The following is a 12,436-nucleotide window of genomic DNA, read 5'->3' as shown; positions in this document are numbered from 1 at the left end:
ATGAGACATCATTGTTTTAAAGTTTTGGGATTTGGTTTATTGTCTGAAAAATGCATATTAATAATCACATGCTTGGTTAAGGTAAGGGACCCAGACAAAGAAATGTTATAAAAGTAAGAAAAATACATTGTTTTACTTCTTTGGGATATAGATTTCAATTTGACAGCAGCCCAATATATCCACGGAGAGCTCAGCTTCTGCATCATTAAACTGAACCAAATTACTCAAGCCATCTCCTCATGCTCATCTACAACTAAAAGACAGTGGACCATAAAAAACATTTATGGCATCTTAAAATTGATGATCACTAAAATGTTAACCAGAGAAATAAATTGTGCAGCTGGGGCATCTCTATTCTATTTTATCAAGTAGTGAGAACAGAAGTTTTATTTTTGTTCCTGGATTAAAAGTCCAATGTGTCAATTGGGCTGGTGTTAGAAATGTAAAGACATGCCGAAATAAACCCAGGAGCAACTTCTCACGTTTCAGACAGTGACTCTATGAGGAAACTTTTTTGAAAGCCCTGAAGCCACAAAGGCATAATTCAAACTCAGACAGTTCCCACCTGGACACAGTCAGACGAATATGTGAAATAGCACACCATCCATCAGCACCCAGGGATATTTAAAAAACATATGTGGGCTGAAAAGCTGCTACAAATACAAATGTACTGTTACCATGATAAAGGATTTTCTTTGGAGATTTATGCTTTCAGGAGCATTACATGACAGGAAACTATAAAGTTTATAGGAGACTAATCTGGCTAAGAGGCATTTTAGCATCCATCACTCTCCTGATGAGATGAGCAGACTTATTCCAAGAGAAGGACAACATCTTGGTTTCACAGTGAAGATGGCACACTCCTGAGAAAGCTGAAGAATTCTCACACGCACAGCAAATATTTTTCAGAAGCCTGACAATACGAGTGCATGGCAATGGGCCACTAGAGCAGACCAGAAACATGAGTGTTTACTTTTTACACTAGGTGTGGCCAACAGAGAAAGTCTGTATGACACAGTGTGGTTTTCATTTTCAAATTGTTGTGTAGGAACTGAAATCCCATGAAAGGACACACGTGTATTAAATCAAGACCTGATACTGAGTAAAGGAGCCTCAAGACCAGCAATATAAAGAATGTGCAAGCTTAAAAATATCAACATCGTCTTTCACAACAAATCATGATACCAAAAGGAGTTTAAATGTCCCACCTGAACCAATGACCGATCGAACACTGACAATCTGCCAACAAGAAGGTTCCAGAAAACATTCATTGTGGCTTGGCAAGCCCCAAAATGCCCCTATGATTGGGGTGAAAGAGGAAATCTATTGAAGAACTAACTAGGAAAAAGGACAGTTTGGCAAAATTTAAACCAGTGGCCTTTATGAGATATGACAGTTCTGGTTTGTTAAGCACTTTTTCCTAGACCCTTGTTTCATTTTGTACCAGTATGCCTAAATAACAAAGTCCCACATGATACTACTTTAAGTACTTAAGGTAATGCTTTGAGCTCTTGCCAATTAGTAAATTAAGTGTACTTTGGAAGACATTGTATCACATTAGCTTAATTAAGAGACCTTGAAGTAGGAATGGTATGTACTTACACTGAAGAACTCTAAAAGTCAGCATCTCTAAAAAGGAATAAATAATGAAGTGTCTATGTCAAGTTTAGTTTGTGTTCATGTATCTCATGATTTGTTTGTTGTCCAGATTGAAATTCTGCAATACACAAGTCATTTTAAGTGCTAATCCCTTCACTTCTTGAAACTCAACTAGGAAAATGGGCTGAATATTGGCGACAGTGTCTCACTGGACTACAGAAGCTTATCGTAGATATATCTCAGCAAAAATGTGAAGGGGACAGAGACTGTGTAAGCTTATGTCGGTTTCCTCCCTGAGCTAAACCCCAACTATAATTTAGAGCAGAACTAGAAACAAATCCTGTCTGGCATAATGACATGAATTAACAGTTTTGACTTTTCCTTACATAAAAATGTTTTAACCAACCTACCCAATTCTGCTTCAAAGTCCTTGACCCTTTCAAAGGTATGACATAATGAATCGTTTCCTAACTAGAACAGAATTTTCCATTACAATAACTGCCCACCACCCCCCCAGACCCAACCCAAACAGGGCTTCAGCTGCATAATTGTCTTCCTGTACTGCTTAGTGCGTCTTTGAAGCACAGCCCAAAGGAAGAGACGAGGCTGCCGGGTGTCTTATCACACTCCAAACAGCTGTGCACATTTAAGGTCACTCTTGCCAAGTCTAAACACACACTTTGTTATGATGATCACTGTCTCTTCTGGATGGCAATTATGCAACATTGATCTTGACTATCAGTCGTCCTCTTATAAAGTCTGGCCACAGTACAGAACTGGCGAGCAACAGCAGCCTTTTCATGATCAAATCAATGTGCAAACTTGAGCAACACATAAGTCTTTTTTTCTTTGTCTAAACCATTTACATCTTTAAATACTTAAAAAAAAAAGTTTATATTTGTAGTATGTTAACCACATAGTAGCACATGCATATAATTTATGTTCAAGCCTTTTCTTTAGGGCACAAGGGAAGAAAAGTTTCCCCATTTTGATTTCTCAGGGCTGCTGGGCCCTTCGACTTGAAACATGAAACCTCCTCCTTATGGTATGCTCCTTTTATCAAATCTAAGTGTGTTTTGATACGTCCCGGCACATGTGGAAAGATCCTCAGAATTATATTTGTTAGGAATCTGCGGCAAAGGCAATTTCACTTTCTCTATGTAAAGTCTATTATCTGACAACAAGTATTCTTGTTTTTCATTGGTACAGCAATTGCATGGCGTTTCCTGCTTTCATAATCCAGATGAGTTTATAAGTGTCCAAACATGTACAGATGATCAGAGATAACAACAAAAGAAGGACTTAGCAGGGATACGTTAAAATTTGAACCACCCCATCTTGCAAATGAGAGCAAGCAAAACGCATTGGGGCCATGTCATACGTACCAAGGGGTGCTGCAATTAAAAGTGTAGACAAGGTAAAGGCCTACTTTCACAACAATTCTTCAGGAGTTTGTACCAAATGTGTACCCGTTTTCTTATGTAGCTCCCGGTTTACCCGTAGCATCTGCACGGATGCGTTAGTTACTATGTGGAGGAATAAGCTGGATGCCCAGGAATCTATTGGGATCTATTGTGTACTGATTCTGGTCAAGTCACAGAACTACTGCTTTCTCGGGATCAATGCAAAGCTGTTTGAAGTTCATACACTGCTTTTTGTTACAATATCTTTCTAGTGAAACCAATTATTGTGTAATGACACATTCACTCAGAGACGATACTGTTTGTCTTTCATGGTGCAGCAAGTACCTCAGGGGAAAGTACTCATGGGAAAGCTCTTGTAGCAGACAGTGAAATCACACTTCATCCGCCTGCTGAGTAAGCGTGGCTGTGGAGAAGGTGGGCATGTGGGAGCATTATAACGGACAGGGGTAGAGGCCGGTGTTTAAAAACTGAGGAAATGGAAAGATCTGAAAAAAACATTCTCAATGACAATACGAGACAAGGTCTTATTGTCAATTTCTTTAACAGGGGAGTTTCAGTTTGCCAAACTTTCCATTTTATTATTTTTTGGGTCTTTCCTACCTCATGAGATTCTCAAATTGCATTCCATTCCTGAAGATATAAGTAACCATAATAATGGGGCTTTTTGTCTGCCTTCAGCAAAAAAAGATTACAATTACTTCATCACAGTGTCTCAAGCAGTACTTTACTATATTTGGCAAGTTTATTAAGTGTTTGCAAGGCTTAGTTCCACCCTGAAGATTATGTAGCACTTGTTACCAACAAAACCCTCATACGACTAACCACAAATGATAAATGCTTCAAAATTAAACACATCACAGCATTACACAAGCGTAATAATTATGCACCATCTGGACTGAGGTCGATATCCGTTTGCTGTAGTATGTGTATGATTTCACTAGAAACAACTTTTAGAAACATCTAGAAATGGCTTACTCAAATGTATGGTACCACTACTACTACGCTGGTCTGAGCAATATGCTCCTTCTACACCACCATGTCAGCTGATGAGCACAAATGTTTTTAACCCACTTAGGTTTGCAAGTGGGACCACGTATTGTGTCCAATTTCCAGCTAGCAGGACCCCCAGCAGTCACAACTCCTGTCTCCTTTCATCCAATGCATGCTGAGGTAATTGTTTAGTGTAATATAACCAGATTAGACTGGTTATTGACACCAAAAATAAACTAAAACGAGGGGTGATGAGATAAGAGCCAGGCCTTCCTGTGGAGTCTCGAATGGTGGGACTGCATCAAACTGGTCACCTCTGGGGCGGTGTGTGTGTTTGTGTTTTTGGAGGAAGGATCAGCAACTGTGTGTGGTCCATGTGTTTCAGGTTTTAGAAAAAGGACTACGCCACGTAATTTGTTGGAAGGGAGGCAGAAAGAAAATAAGGGTATTTCACACAATTTTGTATTTTGAATTACCGTCTCATAATGGTTAGATTATGTTCGCCTAGAGAGAAATAAAACGTGTTGCATACAATTCCTGAATATACCCTTGATATATTGGTAGTGAGCAAATATATATTTAGCGATTACTCTGTGCTTATCCTCCGTCCGCAATGCTTTACTTTATGCTTTGTATTGATAACAGAAGCTTGTGTTGATTTCAATGTGGCAACTCTGCAACGGACGCTATACCAAATAAAGATTGATATACATTGTTGTATTTGTCCAAACTAACAATCGTCAAGAAGGGAGCACCTGTTGCCTACCACTGCTCTCAATGTCAGCATGTTTATGACACTTCTGATGTACGCCGTCTCTTCACAAATAAAGGGAAAATACTCACAAATGGGACATAGATACAAGTGTACCACACAACTAGATTGAAAAAGATATCATTCCAGAACCAGAAGAACCAGGTCACATACATCCAGAACTTCGTGGCCAGGTAAATTCCCAGAGGCAGGGCACTGTGCATGGAGTGGTCAAAGAAAGACCTGGAGCAAAAAGGGATCAGGGTTATTAACACACTGAAAAGATCTTCTAAAAAGGGTATACAAATATTAATAATATCAAATGCACTGGGTAACTACTTTATTACATTTGAGGCACATGGGGGAAAAAAAAAAAAGGTTAATTATTTAAGTATGTGGATGCCTGTACATGATCATCATTCAATCCCTTTTGGAAGTTCAACAATTTCTAACAAATCTGTGTCTTTTGCTATCTTAGACTGCATTACAAGATAATTGAAACCTCGGGAGAGGATATCCACATCAGATGACTTAACTGAAGAACACAAAAGCCACCGTTTTGTACTCACTTTGAAAGAAACTGGACCGTGACCCAGACAGCTCCGTACATTAAGCCTTTGATGAGCCAAGAGTCGATGTCTAAGTCGGCAATGAATCCCACCAGCCAGATGACCAGAAACGGAGTTCCCAGCATCACCTTTTGGCGGAATTCCTGGTTTAAAAGAGAACGTGCAGATAAATGATCAAGCTGTCGCCAGGGATCAAAGCCTTTGAGTTATAGTTAACGGACGCAACAATGATACGTTCGCCCAGGAATATGCCTTTTGCAGACATTTTAGCTCATGTGTACACTGCACAGTAAGGTACAGTTTATAAACAAGTTTAGTGTCAAAAGTTCTGCATCAGTAAAAAGCATATGTGATCGAGCATTTTCACAGAAAAGTTATTCTAATGGCCAGATCTCTTTACGCCTTCAGGAAAAGAGGAAAGGGCTCCTCTGATGTCCATTAAGTGTATGCAATCTACAATTTACACGGCTTTGGTCCAACCAGTCCCTTACCTTATTAATGCACTCGCTGGTTTATTAACTACATTTAGACTCAAAAGGATATCAATGGCACAAATAACCCCAAAACATGTAGCAATATATACACATATACACACACTTTTTAAGGAATTACATTTACCTTATCGGCCTTCAACCTCTTAAGGAATGAAGGACTGTCATAACCTTTCGCTTGTCTTGCTTCCTGTAAATGGTTAATCATCCAGACATTTTTCCTCTGCTTGGCAAGATCTAGTGGCGTTTCACCCTGTGGAATCAGAGCAGGAGTTTAATATATTGGTGCTATTTTTGCTGCAATATCCATGCAATATAATTTACCTGAAGATGTAATTCTTAGACAGGAACAAACTCATTACTGTTAAAGCTGAGAGATTCGTCACCGTTGGCACTGGTGGTTAGAATATTGCAAAGTTTTTAATCTCATTCTTTAAAAACATCCATTCTGTATACATGGCCACACTCCCATTGATCAAAAAGAGCGACTCAGACAGAACTGTATGCCAAGTTAAGTGACAAAGAAATAATTTTTCATTAGACAGTGATCCAAACCACACTCTTGGCATGTGTTAATTAAGTATGGGTTTGGATGGGATTTTTATTAGGGCACAGTAATGGAATTACTTTATATAACCTGCACCTGCTAAGTCTCAGAAGTGAAATATGTTGTGGATTTTGAGTGCACGTTCAATCTGAGCAATTCCAAGCGGAGTTATAGTTTCCCTTCGGTACATTTAATTAAACTAAAAACTCACAAATGTACTTGCCTAAAATCTTCTGCAACTCAACTCTAAAATATTGGGGCTACACAGTGTTGTGAACAGGAAATGGATGTCATAGTAATAATATATATGTGCACAATGTGATATGAATGTTATATAATATGAATGTTAACATTGCATTTTAAATATGTATTCTACTTGTCCAGCAGTTTTAAAAAACAAATATCAACGGAATACACTGAAGATATTTTAATTGTGTTAACCTTGATGTTCTGTGCATCCACGTTGGCCCCTGCCTCCAGCAGCAGGCTGATGACGGTGGTGTTGCCGGCCAGCACAGCCCAGTGCAGCGACGTGTTCTTGTGATATTTGTCTCCCAGGTTCACCGAAACATTGAAAGTGAGGAGGAGCCGGGTAGGATCCACACTGAAAACACAGCAGTGACACACTTCATACCATGCAGGCTATTAAAAACACAGCAAGGCAAGAACAGAGTAGGAAGTTGCTTAATTGGGATTGTCAGGGTTTTGTAGGAATTGCTGTAATTCAGGCAGATTGTTAATCTTTTTAAATGTATGATGTGTACGACTATAATCCCATTGAATTATCTACAAAGTAGTAGAGGGTAGTGCAGATTTATAAGAAATTAGGTTTATATGCTGGAAAAGTTAATTCCCTGTGAATTACAGCTCCCCTCTGAGGCCCTGATGCTTATTACTTATTTCAGAACATTGAAAACATTGCCTTATTGCAAACTTAAAGCAATGTGATCTGGAATATGACAGGAGAAAACAGGCCATCTGAAAATCCTAGGTTATAAAAACACACATCAAATACAGATACCACTGCTACTGTAAAGATCAAAATGCAAACAAAAGTAATTTATCAGAGTGAAACATTTTAAAAATAACAGACATGGATATAAAAGTCAATGCCTCTTTTCGAGAAATACAACCAGATTATTAAAACATCTTTCTGGATTGTAAGAAATGTATATAGCAGAACGTCAGCGCCTAAAGGGAGACATTTATTCAGCTTGTCTTGTTGCCCAGTGAACACATTTAAAGTAAGAGCTCCCTCTACACCAAGCAGGCCACTGTGCATGGGTTTATGGCAGTTTCCCTTTGCAGTGGAGCAGCTATTCATTCAACACTTTGGTTGCATGTTTGGTTCTTTAAAAAGCAGCATCTAACCTTCTACATAAAGCAGATAAATATGAAGTACAGCACTACTAATGACAGTCCCAACAACTGAATGTTGTGAAGTTTGACATTCGCCTACATTTATTCTTTTACCCTCCATTTACAATATTTTGAATACATTTCTATTGAAAAGTTTTATGCTACTGAAAGTGTAATTGCAGTTGCTTTTTTTGAAAACAGTGTAAAAAGTGCTTCTCCTCCTAGATATACAAAGCAAATTGTACACTATCCACCTTATACACAAACAAATATCATGCTGTTAATGTCCAAACTGCACTGAAGAGATGTCTGCATCACAGAAAAGTGGACACATTGTCCAGACAGTGGATGGGCTGTGTTCTGTGAAGTAAATATTTGCTTTACATCTAGTTCTCAATAGAAAGATGAGAATAAACATGACCAATTATTGTTGTTTTCAGGATGTAAACATCCCAAAGCCATGGAACTGCAAATGTTTAAAGATGCCACTTCTGCCTGTCCGAGTTCTCCTCCGATGCTCATTGATGTGGAAAAGCCGTTGCCTAGTGCGTTTATAATCTAGCTTCTTGTCAAGTGAACAGAGCCTTAAAGTGCTGAGAATGCAGATTGCTGCTGACCAGCTGGATAACAGCTTCTCCAGCAAACCCTCCCATATTGACTCTATTCCTAATGCCGTTTATTCACAAGGGTGACTCTGTGGGGACTGGGATGATTGCATTAAAGCTGCATCATATGTCCTAATTATAAGCAATTCAAGAATCAGTCTTTCCAAATACGTAAACAAGCAGTGAGACCTCTGCTGAGGACTGCAGTGACCTCTCAGTCTGCTGACAGTATCATTTCTGACATTGATCGAACTTTCTGTTCTGACACTGTGGAGCACAGGATTGCATTACACACATTGCTTTGGGGTGGATCTGCATCTAAAATATTGACTTTGAATGAGTCAGTATTTGTCTGAAACTGGAGATGTTGAATACAGAGCTGCACAGGGCTCAGACCTTGATCCATTATAAGCAATATCTTTATCTAGCAACTCATTGTCTTATATGACAATGCTTTACTCTAGCTATTCTACTCCACACTTGTATTTGCTGCCCGTCCTCATTAAACACCTTTGGCTCAAGCTCGTTCAGAATGCTGCACCCAAAGTCATAACTTGTTTTTAATGTGAGTGGCTTCCTCAATAAAGTGTGAACTCTGGTTATTTTGGTCTACAGTTTAAGAGTAACAGATTCCCTCCCCCATCCTCATAACCTGAAGCCAACTCACCTGTGTGTTCTGTAAGCCGCCCACATCAATGGAGTCATGCCATTCTGATCCATCATGTCCACATCCTTTTAAATAAATCAACTGACGTTAGCAAGAGAAGCAAGAACACGGTTAGGATGTTTTCACTTTCAGGTTAAATAGAGCAAAAGGGTAAAACAATTGTAATATCAGTTCAGGGCCCTTCTAATAATGCTTGAAAATACATATGCACAAACAAAGTGCTTTAGAAATCAATTTGAAGATTGAAGAGAAAACAGCATCAAACCCTTTTTGAAGAGTCTGTAATGTTAGTTTTTATATACAACATGGCACCACCTTGTGGGCATATCATATAATGTTGCAGGCTTTTAGATGCTTTTTACATATTTGACCAATATCACCATCAATATAAGGAAGATAAATAATGCTTTATGTCTGTAGAGATTAAAATATAATACTTTTATAAGCCTGTTCAGTTGTGATTTCAGATATTCAGATATGAAGTGTGACTCATAACCCATCTAATGTGCAGGTTCACTACATTCATCTATACTGTACATCTATACAAGAATGCCTACCACACACAGCATATAGAATATGTAGCTTTAATCGGTTATGGGTTCTGATGTTTTGGACATTATAGAAATTGATCAGTGATATCAATGCTATTTTATACCTGATGGTTTTGGCACAAGAATGAGAAACTGAAATGGTGAGCCTGTACTAATGTGAACTGCTGAGTGCGCAGTTCTTTTAGCCCTTGAAATGACCCTAGATCCATCCTTTTTGCCAACAGACTTTTAACCTTACTATAGCCACAAAACACAGGCAATCTGTTTACAATCCCACACTTAATGCCATGAGATTTAGAACAACTTTAAGAATGTTTTTCTTTCTTTCTTTTTTTTACCCTTACCATCAGTCATAGTTATTCAGTTAATTAAGTGCAAACTGCAAAAGAACTGCATATATTACTGAACCCTCATTACTCCATATTGCAAAAGCAAAGAAAGGATCTTGTGACAGGGGTCTTCATTATGTTTCAATGAGGATACACTTGCATTTGAATTTAACATAGAAACACCCCAACTGCAGCTCTTATTTTCAATTATTTATATGAACAATTCTGAACAGCCCTGTAAAGCTGAAAAACAGCCCCAAATGCATAGCCTGTTAGATGCATTATGGGAGTGGGGGAACATTTCCATAAGGAAAGTAATCAGATAAAGAATGCACCTAGCATAAGACATTTAAATAGAGCAATTTTCATTTAAAAGGAAATACATCCTTAATTATTCAATCTTAAAGCTGAAATTTAAGTCATGCATTTATAGTGCAGTATATGAACCAATTATGAAACCAAAGATGACTGAACACAATCTGAAAAAAAATGATAACTGAAGACCAAATAAAACAAAATTGAACTGCCAAATGCAAATTACACTGCACTATTTGATGGTGGCTTTATGTTTAAGTGGGTTTTTCCCATAACCGACTGCAAATTCCATTAAGCCCCATGTTCTGAATGTGTGAGTAGATCCACGCCTGACACCATGAGGTCAAGTATATTTAATATTCATTCCTAGATGATGTATCCCTGCTGCCTAAATTATGCAAAATAAGGAATTAACGATCGTGTGTTTTTAAAGTAAAAATCTAATTCTTATTCACATGAATTATAAATATACAACAGTATAAAAAGAACACCACAGTGCATTCACAGATTGCATTAAAAATCCTGATATAAATGGATGGAAATAAGTATTCACTCACTATATGTCTTCGGTGTCCCAGTTACAGAGTGAAATGTGCTTTGTAACATTCTGATGAGTTTTAAGTATCTGTTTTGCTTAGATTTAGTTTGAAGCAACTCTGAGCACATTCAAATCTCAACCCCCCCCCCCATTCAATTTCAATTACATTATAGTCAGGGGACAGGAATGGTCTATCCAGCCCTTTGATCCTCATTCTCCCATATGACTGTGTACATTGTACTGCTCTGCTGATGAAATGTGATGCTATATGCAATGTATGAAGATTTCATACAGTACTGTGCGTTTGTACATTGCTGCATTTAAGTTTCAGTTAATCGCAGGTTAAAGCATTAAGCGCAAACACACACTGTCTGTTACAACATTAAAAAAAAAATAAACCGCATTCTAGAAATTTAGCTAACAGAACGTGAACAAATACTGCAATTACAGTCTCCTTATAGGTCTTCAATGAAAATAACATTTTTAGTCACCCCCCTGTAAATTGTGTATTCATGCATACCTGGCCCTTGGCAATGAAATACGCAACAATTGAAGTGTGTCCAAATTGAGCAGCCAGGTGAATGCAGCTGCAGCCCTCGCCATCAATGAGAGAGGGGTCGGCCCCATACTTCAGAAGCTGCACCACCATGGATAAATGTCCCTGTCTGGAAAACAACCAGGACAGCCCGGATTAGCTTTCACAGACCACAACTGAGTCCTCTCATGGATGGGTCAAGGTAAACAAACAAACACTCATTCTTAATTTCTAAGCAGATGCCCTTACCCACAGCAATGTGCAGTTGTTATAAAACCACATTTACAGAACATATTACAATAAGAGCAAAAAAATTAAAAATGCAATTCAATATGGGTACAATATGTACCCTAATAATGTGGATTCAAACGAAGATCAAGTACAAAGTACAGTGCAAAATTCTGAATGTCGCATTGCTTTAAATCTATACCATTAAGAGGTTTATTTAATGCATAGAGCTACCGTACCGTGATGAAAGTAGGTTGTGTATGTATATATTATTTTTGCTTGGTAGATTGGTATTCTTTGCTTTCAGAAATCATCCAATCCAGTCAAGATCTGAAAATGTTCCTTAAATGTATTGCACAAATAAATATTTCCAGTAGAACAGAAAGCATAAAATATAGATTACAATGATTCATGGTACTTCAAATACAGAGAATATGAATCCCAGTGCTTTTAAACAACTTCTTGATGAAAAATAACAAATGTGAAAAAGCTTGTGTTTATGTCAAGCATTTCACAACACTCTTCAGCCTTCAATCCTCAGGAAGGGAATCTTACCTTGTGGCCCAATGGAGTGGTGTTGAATTGAGATCACCCCCAAGCTGATCTACAATTGCACCCTTTGATATGTAATATCTGGGGGGGAAATACCATATTAAACAATTAGTTATGTGTTATTTTTGTGCAATAGCAAAATATAAATGTTAAAATAATCCATCCTTTGTTACCCTGAATACCTGAAATGACCATAGATTAATGACAGTCCTGTATTGTGTGTGTGTGTGTGAATGTGTGTGTATATGTGTGTGTGTGGGGGGGGGGGCACAACAGATAAGAGATTACAAGGGGAGATTAACAACAGGCTTAATTCAGAGTCCATCAAAACATCATATTAAAAGACTAAAAGGGGAAAAATATGCCTTGTAATCTAAACTGGCACC

General features: G+C 38.1%; 1 protein-coding gene across 1 annotated transcript in view; it reads right to left on the bottom strand.

The window, feature by feature from the left end:
* Nucleotides 1-12,436, bottom strand: part of zdhhc17 (zDHHC palmitoyltransferase 17) — a 34,150-nt gene that overhangs the window by 8,630 nt on the left and 13,084 nt on the right. The window contains exons 4-10 of the mRNA XM_066724666.1: nucleotides 12,054-12,131; nucleotides 11,256-11,400; nucleotides 9,003-9,067; nucleotides 6,813-6,975; nucleotides 5,952-6,077; nucleotides 5,334-5,476; nucleotides 4,907-5,007 (exon numbers count right to left, since the gene is read on the bottom strand). Of these exons, the coding sequence (XP_066580763.1) occupies nucleotides 4,907-5,007; nucleotides 5,334-5,476; nucleotides 5,952-6,077; nucleotides 6,813-6,975; nucleotides 9,003-9,067; nucleotides 11,256-11,400; nucleotides 12,054-12,131 (821 nt within the window). The remainder of the gene's footprint in view (nucleotides 1-4,906; nucleotides 5,008-5,333; nucleotides 5,477-5,951; nucleotides 6,078-6,812; nucleotides 6,976-9,002; nucleotides 9,068-11,255; nucleotides 11,401-12,053; nucleotides 12,132-12,436) is intronic.

The sequence above is a fragment of the Amia ocellicauda genome, chromosome 15, assembly GCF_036373705.1.
Source record: "Amia ocellicauda isolate fAmiCal2 chromosome 15, fAmiCal2.hap1, whole genome shotgun sequence".
Lineage (NCBI taxonomy): Eukaryota > Metazoa > Chordata > Actinopteri > Amiiformes > Amiidae > Amia > Amia ocellicauda.
Note: the sequence above shows the minus strand (reverse complement) of the source record. Positions and strands in the feature narration are given on the sequence as shown.